Source organism: Delphinapterus leucas, chromosome 1, assembly GCF_059928025.1.
Source record: "Delphinapterus leucas isolate spDelLeu-1000000601 "Yukka" chromosome 1, BTC_Dleu_Yukka2, whole genome shotgun sequence".
Lineage (NCBI taxonomy): Eukaryota > Metazoa > Chordata > Mammalia > Artiodactyla > Monodontidae > Delphinapterus > Delphinapterus leucas.
Window position 1 is genome coordinate 75,503,794 of NC_143129.1, and position 16,051 is coordinate 75,519,844.

General features: G+C 50.5%; 2 protein-coding genes across 5 annotated transcripts in view; both read right to left on the reverse strand.

Moving 5' to 3' along the window:
- Positions 1-6,248: 6,248 nt before the first annotated feature.
- ACKR1 (atypical chemokine receptor 1 (Duffy blood group)) lies at positions 6,249-8,798 on the reverse strand. Its single transcript, XM_022559433.3, has 2 exons — positions 8,701-8,798; positions 6,249-8,093 (listed from the first exon to the last, which is right to left on the reverse strand). The coding sequence occupies exons 1-2, from the start codon at positions 8,719-8,721 to the stop codon at positions 7,110-7,112; spliced, it is 1,005 nt and encodes a 334-aa protein (XP_022415141.2). The 5' UTR covers positions 8,722-8,798; the 3' UTR covers positions 6,249-7,109.
- The window catches only part of CADM3 (cell adhesion molecule 3), a 32,918-nt gene continuing 25,621 nt past the window's right edge, over positions 8,755-16,051 (reverse strand). For 2 of the 4 annotated variants that reach the window (XM_022559436.2, XM_022559437.3), the window contains 2 exons: positions 13,654-13,779; positions 8,755-12,781 (listed from right to left, as the gene is read on the reverse strand). In XM_022559436.2, the coding sequence (XP_022415144.1) occupies positions 12,663-12,781; positions 13,654-13,779 (245 nt within the window). In that variant the 3' untranslated portion in view covers positions 8,755-12,662. Of the gene's footprint in view, positions 12,782-13,653; positions 13,780-14,630; positions 14,916-16,051 lie in introns of those variants that run through there. The other 2 variants (XM_089913125.1, XM_089913131.1) reach the window with 2 other exon arrangements.

The following is a 16,051-nucleotide window of genomic DNA, read 5'->3' on the forward strand; positions in this document are numbered from 1 at the left end:
ATCCCTCGACTATATTTTGATGATTTGTTACTGTCCAGCCTCAGCTTGAGTCCTTTCTGTTACTGTGAAATCCTGACTCAAATCAGTTCTATCCTCTTATTCTTTTCCATGGCACCAGTTCTTTTCTCTTATAACAGCATTTGTAATTTATCTGTGTGTTTAGTGTCTAATCTCTGCCTTTCTTATTGTCTCTAAAATTGACAAAAGCAAGGCCCTCATCGTCTATGCCCATCACTGTGAAACAAGAACACAGAGCAGTATAGAGCACATAGTGTGTGTGTGTGTGTGTATGTGTATGTGCATGTGTGTGTGTATTATTTTTTTACATTATCAAAAAAAAAAAGAATGCCACAGCCCATCCCTGTAATCTGCAATCTTGTTGAGGAAAGCCTTTCCTAACATTCAGTCAAAATCAATCTCTGTTATTTCTCCGCACCCCGTGTTTCTAGTTCTAAAGCTCCAGCTACATATATGTTTAATGCTTCTTTCAAGGACAACTCTTCAGTTATACAAAGATAGCTATGTATTTTTCTACATTTTTCCAGTGTCAATGCCCCACCCACACTCAACCCTGCTCTTCCAGCCCCTGCTTATAGAAGAGGCATGGTCTCTGGAGTGGCATCATTTTGGCAACCCCCCTTGGAAGAGCTCTGATTTGTTAGTGTCCAACATTTGGTACCCAGAGCTGAGCCGTTTATTCCCCAAATGGCCTGTCCTGGGCAGGAGAGGATGGTGTAGTGCCCTCCCTTGTCCTGTACACCACATCTCTTAATGCAGCTGGAGTCTGCATTAGCTTTTTTGGCTGCTACACACACTATTGAATCATCTTTAGCCTGTGCCCAAGCGAAACCTCTAAATTTTTTGTTTTTCATAAGAACTTTTGTTGAGCCAGGCCTCTTCCATCCTGCTTTTAAGCAACTGATTTTTTTTTTTTTCTTGCAGTACGCGGGCCTCTCACTGTTGGGGCCTCTCCCATTGCGGAGCACAGGCTCCGGACGTGCAGGCTCAGCGGCCATGGCTCAGGGGCCCAGCCGCTCCGCGGCATGTGGGATCCTCCCGGACCGGGGCACGAACCTGCGTCCCCTGCATCGGCAGGCGGACTCTCAACCACTGCGCCACCAGGGAAGTCCATATGCAACTGATTTTTTAAAACACAGGTTTTGTATTAATTTCTCAAACTTTATTTAATTTCTGCAAAAGTTTTTTCTATCTCAGTGACCTTCCCTCCAACTTACTCCTTTCACACTTCCAGAGTTTCCATAGATCTCCCTCTGTCAATCAATCAAGAATGTGAAGTGAGCAGCCCTCTTCTGGGGCCTGAAGGAGTAGGTGTAGAGGAGGAGAAACATGGTCATATTTTTGGAAGCTTCCAGGCTGATAGTCAAGAGAGTCCACTTCTTCCTCACCTCTTTCTGAGGTCACAGACAGAAAAGGGCCAACTGATTTGTAAACAGCTTTCTTTTCCAATGCTCCACACCCATCCCCTCTTTTCTGAGTAATTGGCCTTCACTGCACTGGCTTCCAGAATCTACCACATCTACCTTATAAGAGTGTGAAAGGAAAAATGTCCTTTATTCTTGTATCTTCTCTGTATCTGTACATAAAGAACATTCTGGATGTGACAGAGAGACAGAACTACCCATTGGCCAGGGGCTTTATGGTTTGCTAAGGGTCTGTAGCTGTGAAACAGAGGCCTGGACAGAGCAGTCTATGTGACGGAGGGCCTTGTAGATTTCCAGTGTGTCCTGGGATCTGGATATGTCCAGGGTTATTAGGGAGAGGGCTGGGAAAGCCTGCGAACCAAGGAAGGAAGGGGACAGGAGGGGACCAGATGAGTCCAGAGAGATGCTGATGTCCAGAATTGTGTCTGATTCACTTCTGTGTCTTCTGGGACCTCTCACAGTGTCTTGAACTTAGAAGGCACTCAATACATCCTTTAAATGAAATGAATTATACACCCTTAAGTGCCTTAAAGGGTTAACCCGACCAAGTACCTAGAAATGCAGAGAGATGAATGCCATATTCTGGCTACAGGGGTCAGAATGGGAAAGAAGGAACCAGAGTTCAGAGGTTGGGAAGGGCTAGGGGGCAGGGGAACTAAGCTGGAACTAAAGAAGAGGAGGAGGGAGAACAGAGAAGAAAAAAATCATCAAGGAGACGGAAATGACTTTTAGATCCAAGGAGGGTGTGGGCTCTCCCGCTGAGTGTGATGAAATGTGAGGAGGTGGCTAGGCTCCAAATTTGGTTCTGAGCCAATGGAAAACTGTCTCCCAGAACTCTGGTGAGTCTCCTGGGACTCACTTTTCCGCAAATAAAGACGAAGAATGACAGCCCTTCCCAGCTCTCCCCTGCTGTCCAAAGCTCACAGCTTTGTCCCAAAGGAAAGCACGCATTATTCCTCCGACATGGCTGAGGAACTGAAGTGGTGAAGTCCCCCAGCTTCAGCCACCTGAAAGTTGATCCAGAAATCAGGTTCCCAGAAATCGTGTGCTGACAGCCCTCCAGTCTCTTCAGCCCCCAGATGCTTGCATGGTGTGGGAGAGATGGCCTATAGGACTTAGGGAGAGGAGCTCTGTTTTCTGGCAGTTCTTCTGTGCTAATTCTTTGCTTACTTGTTCCTCTTCCCCATGGGACTGTAAACCCTCCAGGGTGGGGACCATGCTTTATTCATATAAAATTAACTAATTCCCATATTTAGCACATGTTTACTGAGCTCTGACTATGCTCCAGTCACAAAAGGGGAAAAGTTCTCACGCTCTTGGTGCTAGTTTTCTAGTGGTGGGAGGAAGGGTAGATTAGAAATAAGCTGGTAAGCAGACAAATGAAGAAAGAGACGATTTCAATGTGTGATACACGGTACACTGGAAACATCTCAGGTGAATTGGTGGGGAATCGGTGGGTGCGTGAGGTGGCCGGGGGCTATAGTCCATTGGATGTCAGGGAAGGTCATTCTTGGAGGAGGCGAGATTCGCATTGAGATCTCAAGTATGGGAAGGTGTCAGTCACAAAAAGCACAGGAAAGAGCATTCTGGGCAGAAGAGATGTCAAGGGCAAAGACTCTTAGAGTGGAAACAGGACTTGCCCATTCAAAGAACAGAAAGTCCCCTGGGTCACTGGGCCTCTGGCTTAGTGAGCAGGGAGGAGACTTATGGAAGTCCCAACAGGCAGTGTGAAAGCATATGAGTTTAGCTCTGGGTACAGCAGGGGAGAACTAAATACCAAATTTGGGCTGTAATATTATATTTTCCTGAAAAGAGGCTTCACAACGTTCATCAGATTTTCCAAGAGACCTGCGATCTCCCCTCCCCCATACGTTGATGATACCTGATGTAGAGGGAGAAGAGAAGGCCCAGGCCCTTCAGAAACATCCAGTTTGGAGTCACATGCAGTGAATTCTTCCAGGATGCAGAGAATTACCCAGGAGAAAAAGTACAAAGAATGATCCTTGAGGAGGTCAAGGGTGGAACTTGAGACATTATCCGTGACATCTTAGGGAGTAAACAACATCTAAGTGTCCCCCAAATATGGTAGGAACATACCCAAAAATATGGGGAGAAATGGCAGGGTTAGGAATTTTGGGGATCTCATGGAAGACATCAAATTTGCAAACAACTGGACAATGAATCAGATATTTGAGCATTACAAGGACCTCTTTCTCTTGTTTTTACAACTTGTCTAAAAGGTTTCTAAAAGTCTAAGGGTGATGTAAAGATGCCTAAAGTCCCCCTAATACTATGCCCCTAAATTTCCCTAAGTCAATTTTTTCAAGGACCCCTTTCTCCTGGAGATTCCCTCTTCCCTTCACCAGATAGTTATAGGGAAGATGAAAGCTGACACACATTTTGGCTGAATGGACTTCTAACCTCCCCGCACACCCCGCGTGCCCCACGCACCTCCTGCCCAAATCATTAGAAGATGAGCAGAGATGATTTGGAAGGGCTTGGACTTGTTTATTAACCTAAACAGTCATATTCGTCTGCAAGGTGCGCTATTGTTAATTAAAACTGCGATTCTTCTTTTGCCCAGAGAATAATTGGATAGCATACAGTGGTTTTCAAGCAAATCCCTGGCAATTAGAGTTGGCAGTGAATTGGGTTTGAAACCCCAGTGAAGTTTTCAATCAGAATTCTCTGAGGGTGGTTTCTGGAGGAAGGTGATGAAGGAGCTGGGGGTTTACACAAATAGGAGTAGATAAAAGGGTGTGAGGACCCGGTATTTGCTTCCTAAATCCTTTGGGAGGGGCTGCAGTTTGAAATCAATGAACTATGGGCATCAATGTGATCTTCCACCTTCCCTTAGGAAATAAGTCTCTCTCCATAAAGAAGCAGTGCAGACTGACCCTACCCAGGGCGTGGAGTGTTCCCAAGAGCTTGCTCCCTGGCTGTCATCTTTCTGAGAGGGTATTTTTGTTTAGGCCCAATAACTCATACACAGCTAAAGTCTCTGCCTTCCCTGAGATTAAATTCTGAAGGGTTCAAAGGAAATAGGATTTGTATTCCCAAAGGGTTTCAGAAAACATGCCAGAGTTAGACTAGTTTGGAAGTGGTTGGTGGCATTCAGTGGGTTAAATGGACTGGTGTGACAGGACCCCAGGAAAACCTTAAAGAAATGACTGAGGCTGGGGTTAGACTGACAGAAGAACTCTCCAAATGCAGTGTAGATAACACAGGGAAAGGCCAGCCCCCTAGGGGACTGGGGCAAAGCTGTGGAGATGGGATGGGGAGGAGATAGCCATGGGGAGGCGTCTCCAACCCATCCTGACCTCTTATCAGCTGCAGGCTTCTGCCTCTGCCTTTCTTTTGTGAAAGATGTGAGAGCTGCAGAGCTATCTGAGGGTCTCTCTGACAGGACTGAGCAAAGAGGGATTTCTATCTGGAGGCATGGCTTGGGGTGTAGATAAGACAACCCCAGTGGTCTTAAATTAAGCCTCCCTTGCATCAGGTTGACACTGGAAGATTCAGCAAGTCGAAAACGCCCTCTCCTCCCCCTTAACTAGGTCAGCCTCCGAATCCAATAGCTTGTAAAGGAGTTGGCCAATGTCTGAAGGATTGAGGGTGGTCAGGTGCTGGAGGGGGCAAACTACAAGAATAGGCGGGAAAGGGAGTAAGAAAAAAGAGAACACTGGGACACATGCATAAACTATGGTTGGAGACCTTAGCATAATTTAGGTTTGTAAATTATGTCTTTTTTCTTCATTTTCTCTGCCTTCCTTTCTGTTTCAGAATGTCTCCCGCCTCTCAATAGGTCCCTAAATCCCGCCTTTCAATTTAGGATACACCAATCGGCAGCTAATCTGGTGGTTGCTAAGAGACAGGAGGTGGGGGATTCAGAGGATTTGTCACTGCACCCACCCAGGAAAATTCCCCGAGCCTAGGATGCTCTAACTCACCTCTGCTCCTCTCCTGCACTCTCCTACTTAGCTCCAAAGTCCAGAGTCAAGCAGAAACGGTTTAGGGGAGAAACCAGTTATAGCATATCTTTTTTTTTTTTTTTTTTTTTTGCGGTACGCGGGCCTCTCACTGCTGTGACCTCTCCCGTTATGGAGCACAGGCTCCGGTCGCGCAGGCTCAGCGGCCATGGCTCACGGGCCCAGCCGCTCCGCGGCATGTGGGATCTTCCCGGACCGGGGCACGAACCCGTGTCCCCTGCATCGGCAGGCGGACTCTCAACCACTGCACCACCAGGGAAGCCCTATAGCACATCTTTGAAAAACGAAAGACCATACCTAGATTCAGACAGATATAAGGTACCTCTCAAGTCTCCCCAGCTTTTTAACTGGGTTGGAGGGAGAAACTCATTTGTGTGTGTGTGGCATCTTGGGTAGACGGAGAATTTGTTGGTGCAAGTAGAAGTTGTTCCCCTTATGAAGTGGGGCTTATTCATGATCCTTCCCATCATCACCTGAACTTGGCTGAGAAAAAGCCCTCAGGATCATGACTAAGCATCCAGAGAAAGGGGGGGCGGGGGGGCGCCCAGAGTGAAAGGGTACAGCGTGGAAAGCGGAAGGGTATATTTGTGTGGCAAACAAAAAAAGGTTTATTTTGAGAGCTGAAAGGTGTTTGAAAGGGAAATTTGGGATCCAAATTCTTGGCATCCAAGAAGATGACCCAGCCAGATCAGGCCCTTCCCCATTAAGTATCTCAGGCTTCACAACTCCTTGGTTTGTTTAGTTCCCTCTACACATCCTTCACGGAGAAGACTAGATACAGAAACCGGAGTAAGGAAAACTCATTTGGTAAGGAGTGAATTACAAATCCTGATTCCATATCCTGAGAACAAGGAAGGAGAACAGAATGAGGTGAAGGGAGAGGCCTGAGAGAGATCGGAGCATACACAAATGCAAATCAGACACTGATGGAGAGGCAAGTATACACGTAGACATCTGTTATTACATGCATTCATCTAACGTGGATATGGGTTCTAACAGATTGAGGACAGACAGATGCACACATGCACACACACACACAGGGATTAGGATTATGCTGAGGAATAAACCTCGGAGAGATGACTCCTGGGAAGTGGCTTTAGAATTATCTTGATTTGTTCCCTGGACTAAGTAAGGTCCCTCAGGATGCTTCTCTCCACCTTGCCTACCACCACCCTGATCTCTAAGCAAAGCCAACAGGGAGACAGAAGACAGGGAGGAAGGCTGGACAGGCTGAGCCGGGAGGAGGAGTCATGCTCTGGCCTCATCTTCAGTCTTCTCTGTTTTTCTCTCTCTGGCTTCTACTCCGATTTCATTTGCTTTCTGCAACAGCTTCTCTTCTTTCTTTACTAGCTAAGCCATCTCTTCTAGTTTAGGTTTAGCTGCTCTCCTCATATTCTGATCCCCCTGCTCTTCCCCCTTGAGATGGCAGTAACCCCACACTTCAAGAGAACATCTGTGTGCCCCGAGGATGTTTGCACATCATTCATTTTCTCCCCAGGCCAGTCAGAGAAGCAGACACTGCCAGGGAAGTCTGCTGTGAAATCTCTCTCTCTCTCTCTCTCTCTCTCTCGCTCTCTCTCCATTCTCCTCCCTCTCTTCTACATCCCCAGACAAAACAAGAAACCACCAGCTTCATAAAAACAGCGTACACTTTAATTCAAGTTGACAGGTGGGAAGAGAGCTAGGATTTGCATCCAAGGATGTCCAGGTGGGAAGATTGTGTTGCCGAGAGGGGCAGGGAGGGCAGAGAAGTTTGAATGGCCTGGTAGCAGAACTGGGCGAGGAGCAGGGGTGTAGCCACACAGTGCAATATTGCCAGGGCTTCTGCCAGGTCCAGCAGCATGTCCAGGGTCTGCTGGGCCAGACATGTTGACACCACCATGGCCCTGGACCTCACCAGGGAGTCCAATCCCAGAACCATGCCCTGAGGCCACCAGAAAATGAACCAGACATATAGGATATTAACCCAGGGACATGGCCCCCTGCCCAATGCCTTCTTCAGCCCCTTGGCTCCCAACAAACCCAGTGGCAACAAGATGAAGATGGCAAAACAGGCTGCAGCATGTATGTACCGCAAAATTTCCCATTCCCCGCTGAAGGTCACTGTGCAGAGTCCATGGGAAGTGTCACTGCCCAGCGTGATTGGCAGTGACAATAGGGCAGCCACTCCCCAAAGTCCCACACTGATCCCCAGCCTGAGACCTGGGACGTGACCTATACCCAGTTTGGGGCCCAGGCAGGCATGGCACCCTATCAGCAGAGCTTGGGCAAAGGCTGAGCCATACGAGACCAAGTGAGCTAGGTGGCAGAGGGAGGTGATGAGGGCCCCACTTAGCCCCCGTGCCAGGATGGGCACCATAATGCTAAAGAGAGCACTTCCCACAGCCAACTGCACCAGGATAGACCAGTTCTGGTAGACCTGACGGGGGAACAGAGGTCTGAGAAATGCGTAGAGGACAGCTCCACTAATCAGGATGCCCAGGACACTGGCGAGGATGAAGAAGGGCAGTGAGGAGTCGTCGAGCAGGATACAGGAGTGGCAGGGCGCAGCTGCTTCCACATCGGTGAAGTTATAGTCTGCATCGTACGTCTCAAGAAATTCACTCCAAATCTTGTCTTCAATGGCCAGTTTAGTAGAGTTGTCATCAGCCACCTGGAGGACATTCTCAGAAGGGGCAATCAGAACATCTAGTTACCTCACTGGAGGGTATCCTGGGAACCGAGGGCAAGAGGTGGGGAGAGAAAGACAGTGGGGAAGTGGGGGCTGGAAGAGCTGGATGGAGTGGGGATGGTGGGAGAGGACAAGGCAGGGCGACTCAGGAGGAGCAAAGAGTCGTAGAAAAGCAAGGGAAGGGCCTCCCCTGGTGGTCCAGTGCAGGGGGTGAGGGTTCGATCCCTGGTCGGGGAGCTAAAATCCCACATGCCTCGCGGCCAAAATACCAAAACATAAAACAGAAGCAATATTGTAACAAATTCAATAAAGACTTTAAAAGATGGTCTGTGTCAAAAAAAAATTTTTTTTAAAAAAAAGAAAAGAAAAGCAAGGGAAGGGGAGTGGACAGGACTGGGAGAGCGGGGAGGGGGGAGGTCTGGATGGAACTGACAAAGATGAATGAGGAGGACCTAGGACACTGAGGTAAAAAGGGGAGAAGGAAAACAAGGGAAGGGACAAGAGATGAGAGAAGGATAGAGGTATACAGACCCAAGGGGCAGACAGAAGGAGTGGTGGGGGGCCAGAGAGGGAGGGGCTGTGGGCTCAGACCCACACTCACCGGGTGCAGACAGTTCCCCATGACACTGCTGGGCTCAGGGCAGGCAGAGAGATGGGCTGGGATAGTTCTGTCAGTGGCTGTGGTTCCCAGATAAGTGCCAGGGACTAATGAAGGCCATTGGCTCTGGGCAGGGCTATGGGGCGGGCAGTGCAGGATGGGGATGCATTCAGGAAGTCTTTACCCCACGCCCACTGCCTTCCTGAACCTCAGGACCACTTGGGGCCCTGGCCCAGGGCTTCCTGTTTTGAGGGTGGATTCCGCTGGTGGGGACCTGCGCTCAGGAAAGGAAAAAGGTGGGGACCAGAAGGTGGGTATTTTCCCGAAGATGGAAAGGGAGACTTTCTGAAGGTGGAGAAGCCAGGGGGTTCCCAGCATAAAGGGATTCTTCAAGCACAAGGAAGGAAGAGGGGGCCAGAGGTGAAGTGTGAGACAGAGATAAGAGATGTGCTGGGAAGTTGGAGGGAAAGGGCAGCTGATGGCTCTCACTTCTTCTCTGTCCCCTTGAACTTGATCCAAGGAAAGATAGTTCAAAAGGGACGTGTTTGTGGGAGGGGGTGTTAGTGGTGTTTGTGGCTGGATCCATGTGATGCTGGCAGCCTGAGCCACATGTGTGCGAGCAGGGGCTCTTTGTGTATCAGTCTGGGTGTAGGAATGTACTTACTTATCTGTTCTTGTCTGTGTGTGTGTGGCTGTGTATCCTGTATATCATATCTTAGTGCTAGGTTTTAGGCAGGTGTCTTGGTGTGTGTACTGCTATCTCCAGGTCTGGGTGTTTCAGTGTGAGAGGAGGGAGGGCTTGGGGGCAGCTGTCAAGGTTGCATAATGAAGCTACTTCAGGGAGCAATTGGGCACTTGCCCAGCCACCTATGGGCACAGCGAATGCATCTTCCATACCAAGCAGAACACATGACGTGACAAGTTAAAGCAGGCTCTGGGGGACAATGGGACGGCATATTTTAAAATGGGACTGTTGCCTATGGGGTAATCTCTATTCATATTTCTGTTGGGGGACATAAAAGCTCTGGAAATGCTACACTGGCCTGGCATCTTAGCAAGATGTAACGTTTCTTGTGGTGGGGGAGAGCTATTTCTCTCCAGTTGGCATGGGGAGAAAAGGCGTGTACCCTGCAGGAGGATGCCCCTAAACCGACACCTCTGCTCCTTGGTACCCCCTCTCCCCACCATCCCACTGCTTTCACGTGATCTCTGCTCTTTTGTTCCCTCCACCCCACCATGCATTTTATTTCCTCACTTGGGGACACTTAGCCTGGACATTGGGAGGGGTGAGTCATGGAGTGTCCGAGCTGGAACGATGAGATAAACAGGGTTGGTTAGGCGACACTGTTTCATTTGTCCAAGAAAGCACGCCATGTGGTAGTCCGTTCTGACCAGTGGTCTTTCCCACTCACACAGCGCCGCCTGGAGGTGGAAGCAAAGGTGCAGAGGGATGGCCATCTTGCTAAGACGGTCCCCTTTCTCCCAGGACTCTAGCTTCAGTTTCAGGTTCAACATGAGGTGGGCTAGAAAGGGAGTTTGGAGGGTCTGCTGAAGTGGTCCCGGAATGGTGTTGGGGGGGTCTTCTTCTCCAGCACAGCCTGGCACAGGACATGGGGAGCAGTCAGTTGCTGTGGAATGAAAGGACCTGGCCAAAGGGGATGAACACACTTCTCTCCCTTGGAGAATTATATCCATTCCATACAAGATGCCCTGGGGCGAGCAGCACGGCAAGGCACACACCAACCCTGGAGGCGCCACGTGCGGGGGGACCAGCAGAACAGCCCTTACACACACGCATCCCAACAGGAGCAAGGGCGGCAAGAAGGAGGCAACCGAAGGACACGGGTAATCCAGATATATTGAGGGTGGCCCCTCTGAGATTAGCACAGGAGAGTTAGAAAGATTATAAAGATACACGATGCCCTCCCTGCTCCCTGCCCCGCCCCCCCCACCGACAGACACACACACAGCACAACGGCCCCTCCCCCTCCCCCCCGTACAAATATGGCTTCTGTGTAATATGGACAGAGTGGTTCAGCTCGAAGAGGAAAAGTCATTTTCCCAAAAGCGGGTGCTGGGAGGCTGGGAGCCCACAGGCCTGGGGCCCTAGGCTGCCTTGCTGCTGTAAGAGGAGGGGACCCCGGGCTCTAACCAGCGGCTGGAAGATTCACAACGGTATTACCTGAACGGAAAGGGGTGGCAGATCTACTGGCTGCAGCTGCCCCCACTTTGCACGCCCCTGGGTTGTCAGGGCAGGAGGACATGCTGGAGGAGGGGCAGAGCAGTGCCCAGGGGCACCCTGGGTCTGAGGCAGGGCGGCCGGCTGGCGGGGAGGGCGAGCAGTCTCGTCTCCACGGCAACCGGCTCGGCCACAAGGAAGACAGAAAATCAAAAGCAGGGGTGGAGGTGGGAAGGAGACAGGCAGCATCACTCCCAGCCCTCAACGCGCCGGGTACAGACTATGGGAACAAGAAGTGACAGTGGTCATTCCAGAGTCAGCGCCAGGGAGAGGCCTGGGGGATGCATAGCAAAGGCTGTGGCACTGACTCCTTGGCTGTGAGAGGGGAAATGGAGGCGGGGGTTGAATGCCCTGTGTTTTAGGGAAAGATGAGGTGGACGACTGAGCAAAAACACACGCTGGGACTGTTTTCTCCATAACAGATGGGCGCCGGGGATGGCATGGAAAACACCAGGATGGAGCAACATCCCAGGTGAGGTACACAGCCTGCCTAGGGACCGTCAGCTCCCAAAGCCCTCCTTTACAGGAGCCGTCCTCCCACAGCCCGCCCACATGCCCAAGAGCCCCTCTGCCTCTCACTCACACACATATGTGCACAGACACACACACAGACACGCACTCACATTATTCCCTTCGTTTGGGCAGGAAACAGCTCAGTGCAGTGAAGCTCCTTTTAGTATTTTTGTTGTTATGTCTGCCTGGCTGCTGAGGGAGGGAGGGAGGACTAGGGACAGCTTCGGGAACAGGAAGGGCCACAGGGCAGCACAAGACGGGGAGAAGTTGCTGAGCAATGCCATAAGATGAGTGGTTGCCGTGCAACAGGCCAGGGGCTCGGGTGACAGTGAAGGGCCCCTCGGCGGGGAAGCGGATGCTGTTTAGGGCCCAGAGCAGTGCCTCTCCCACAGCTGCTGGAGCAAGGAGGGGCAGCCTTGCTCTGCTATTCCCCCCCCCAAGGGCGGTTCCTGGGAAAAGGGCCTGGCTTCGTTCATCGTGGGGAGCCATCTCTGCCATCCTTCCTCTCCAAATCTGCCCCTCCTGCAAGGATCTGTGTCCTCCCCCTTGGGGAAGCCCTGGGCCCCCCCCCGCACGCGTGGCTGCATGCCACCTGCAGGTCACATCCCCTCGGGGACCGCCATTCACTCCTTTCCTGTTGGGGTGGAGAAGGGGTGTCAGATGGTACCTGCTCCTGTGTCCAGAGCTCAAGGTGTGCGACTAACAGAGGAAAAGCCACCTCCAGCTCCTGGTCACAACCTCCCCGTCCCTGGAGAAGTCCGGGAAGAGCCCCTGCTGCAGAAGATGGAGGGCTGGTGAGAGCCCCCCACCAAACTGACCCCGCTTCTTTCCTGCCCTTACCCTTTCCTCATTCTCCTCCTAACACTCTGGGTTTTTTTTTATTTTGTTTTTGTTTTTTTGTTGTTGGCTTTCCTCACCCCAGGACCCCTGCCCCTCCAGCCTGGAGACGGATTTGATTTGGGATTGTTACAAAAATAATAATAACCCAAACGCAGAGAAGCCACGGAAAGGGCTGAGGGCAACCCTCCCTCCCCCCGCCCTCCTCCCTCCCCATTCCAAACCGAGTACAAAACCGCACCCAAAGCAGACATTCTGTACAGGGGGGTGGGGGGGGCTGGGGAGCAAGCGGGAGGGGCGGCCCTGGGGTCGCTCTGTACAAGTCCAGGTTGGTGATGACCCCAGCAGTCCCCACGGGGTCCCTGGGGGGCTGCCCCTAGATGAAATATTCCTTCTTGTCGTCCCCGCCTGACTGCCCGCCTTCTGCGTTGATGATGGCTGTGTCCGCATCTGGGGCGTCGTCAGAGCCTTTCGCCTCGTGTGTCAGGTAGGTTCCTGGGGAGAGAGAGAGAGGCTCCTTCTTTTAGGAGCAGTTTCCAAACCTCTGAAGCCCCTCTGTCCACTTTCCCACCACCCACCCACACCTTGCTTCTGTAATTTTTCTCCTGCCTAGAGCTTTATTCTTCCTCTCTACCTGCCCTAATTTGCATCTTGCTGCCACCATCTGTCACCTGACCACACCTCCAAGAATTAATGAATCCTGCCTTTAATTAGAGTCTGATCTATAATACAGGCCAAAAAAAAATGGTGTGTGTATGTGTATACGTGTGTGTATATGTGTGTATATATGCGTGTGTGCATGTAAGGTGGTGATAGGGAAACTGCTAGGTCAGCTCCATGACAACGAACCTGAGATCTGGCTAGCATTTGCCCAGTCCACGTAAGTCCAGCTGCTGGCTAGAAGGAATAACAGAGGGGGAGGTCTGAGAGGAAGGCATGTGAGAAGAGGGGAGGGAGAGATGGCAGGGATACAGGAGAGGAGAGAAAAGTAAAGGGGTGGTGCGAGGACAAGGCACAGGGAGACCAAAGGACAAAAAAACATGAGGCTGAACAGAAAGGAGGAAAGTGCAGGAAGGAATGGGAAGAAGAGGCAGAGTTTCGGCAGTTTTCTGTCTTATGGCAGGAGACCCCGGAGGCAGAGCAGCATGGGAGCAGCAGCTGACTGATTTTACTTGGATGGCCACCAAGGGATCAGGCCCTACTGTGGGGTTGGAGATGCTCAGTTATCACAGGGTTGGCTGTGTTCTTTCTTCCTCAAACTCTCCAAGGGGCCGACTGAGTCTCCAAAGGCCCTTCCTGCAGCCTGCCCTTCACTGATCTCCCTACCCACTCCCAATCCCTCCTGATGCTTCCCTCATGCCTCTGACCTTTGTGCCGGATCAAGTAGTGGCCAAGGAAGATAAGCAGGACGAGCAGCAGGAAGACGATGAAAGCTACGATCCCACCAATGATGGCGTGGTAGGTGCTGGAGGATGAGGGCACCGGACTGGGATCTGGAGGGAGGTGGGATGCACACAGTCAGATGTGGGAAGAACTTCTATCTCACAGCATTTCTGACCTGGCCATGGATCATCTTACACAGCTGACAACATGGACTAACATCAGGAGAATGGAGTGGCATCTTCCAGCAAAAAGGGATATGTCTTCTTTTGTACCTAGTTTCTTACAGACTATCTGGAACATAGTAATTGTTTTAAAAGAATGTAATCATGAATAAATAGATACATCTGCTCACACTTAACCTTTTGAGTTCGTGAACCTGAAGCTTGACCTTGGTCAAAGATCATCACTTTAATGTCTAAATCATCTCTTGTTCTGTGTGTGTGTGTGTGTGTGTGTGTATGTGTGTGTGTGTGTGTGTGTGTGGTGTGTCTGTGTGTGTGGTGTGTCTGTGTGTCTTTCTTTCAATTTCTGGGTTAGCAGAGTATTTCTTCCCTATCCCCCATGCCCTCTTACCCTCCCATCTGATTTATATTCTGAGCTGGCCTTTCTAGGGGGGCTTCTCACCATATTCACCCATTGTCCTGATATCAGATAGGGAAGGAGAAGTGAAAAACTGATGGAGCCAGGAATAGGCACTTTGAGAGCACCTTACAAAAGACGATGGGCTGTGACTCCCTATATAAAGAACAGTGTTCCTTCTTGGCAGGGGAGCTTAGAGTTCCAGCAAGACGCAATCCTCCAGCAGGTCTCATCAGAGAGGTCTGGGACTCCATCTTCACTTCCCCACCAACCAGAGGTTTGTGGGAAGGACAAAGACTGAACTGCTTCCTCCCATGATGGCAAGGTCTCGGTCACTGAATATAGAGAATCTGTCCTCCATAGCAGCATCGATAGAGGATAGATTCCCAAGCACAGGCTTGGCCAGGCATGTGAAGGAGAGCCGCAGCCTTAGTCAGGGTTCCGCAGATCTCAGGAGACAGTGCACGGGCCCAGGGCACAGTTCTGATGTGTCCCAAATTACATGAGCTCTAGTCGCGGCTCTCCCACCCCTGGGAGAGCTACTGTTGTTTTATAGACTCAGCTTGAGCCTTGATGCCTCATTGACTCCTCATACATTTTGTCTCTCCTACCTTATGTCTCCTCAGGCTTGACTGGACCAGCTTTTTAGTTCCTTGCCTGTCTCCGCCTTATTTGGAAAAAAAACAAACTTATGCTCTGGTTTTTATGCTCTGCTTGGGAGGGAGAAGAGGGTCCGCGGGGCTCTATGATAGGAGGGGTGGGTGTGATGTTGTAATCTGGAGGGAGCACAGTGAGGTTATCCACTGTTCTTCCTCTTCTCTCCCCTCTCCACCCACCCCCGGGAGAATGTGAGACACAATCCACATTAAAAATCAGTCCTGGATAATTATCCCAGAGGCTATGGGAATGTAAATTCCCTAGAAGAGCATAGGTCTGCACGACCAAAATGAACTCTGGGGTCATCAATTACATGTCACTGTCTCCAGGTAGAGCTCCGTTTAATTTCACTCCAGGTAATTGGGCGTCAGCTCGGTTTAGGATGATTTCTGGAAGGAGATGCAGTAACTCATTCTACCACCAGGCGTCAGCACTGGCAGAAGATGCAGTCAAACAGGACCGCGCTTTCTAGCACAGGGTGGCGGGGGATCAGCAAGAAACCAACAAGGGCACAGGAATTTTCTCTCACTGCCAATCATCGTCAGAGATCTGGGGGCAGACACAGGACCTCAGTGCATTGTCCTCGCTCCTGGCACCCTACAATAGCTTTGTTTGTTGTGCTGAGGCAGCTCCCACATGCTGAGGTCTGCTCCTGGAGTTGGATTCACCCCATCTAGACACTTTGGTCCCAAGATCTCCGATCTCTTATTCCTGGGAGGCCTGGCTGCTATCCCTACACTGCTTTAATGGGCATTTCACATAAGGGAGTCTCTGATGTTCCCCTGACAATGCATTTCCCCTGTTCTGAGGAAAGGCTTATTAAGGCTTTCTGGCAGGACCCCACTGCTGTTGGGGTCTTCAAAAAACCTCCTGCCAACTCTGCATAAAGAGGCCTCTGTCCTAGCCTATCACTTCTCCTGAAGCTGGATTGTGTGGTCACACCTTTGGGAAGAACTTCAGAGAAGGAGCATCATCTAGTCTCTCTAGAAAATATGGCATCTGAGAAAAGATTCTGACTGTCTCTCAGCACAGTACGAACTTAGCTCTATTTTCCACCTCGATTCTGTATAATGTGTCCAAGGTCTGCAGAAAAGGAGATGACAGCAGCAGCATGCATCCTGTACTAGTCACAGGAGAAGCAACTCT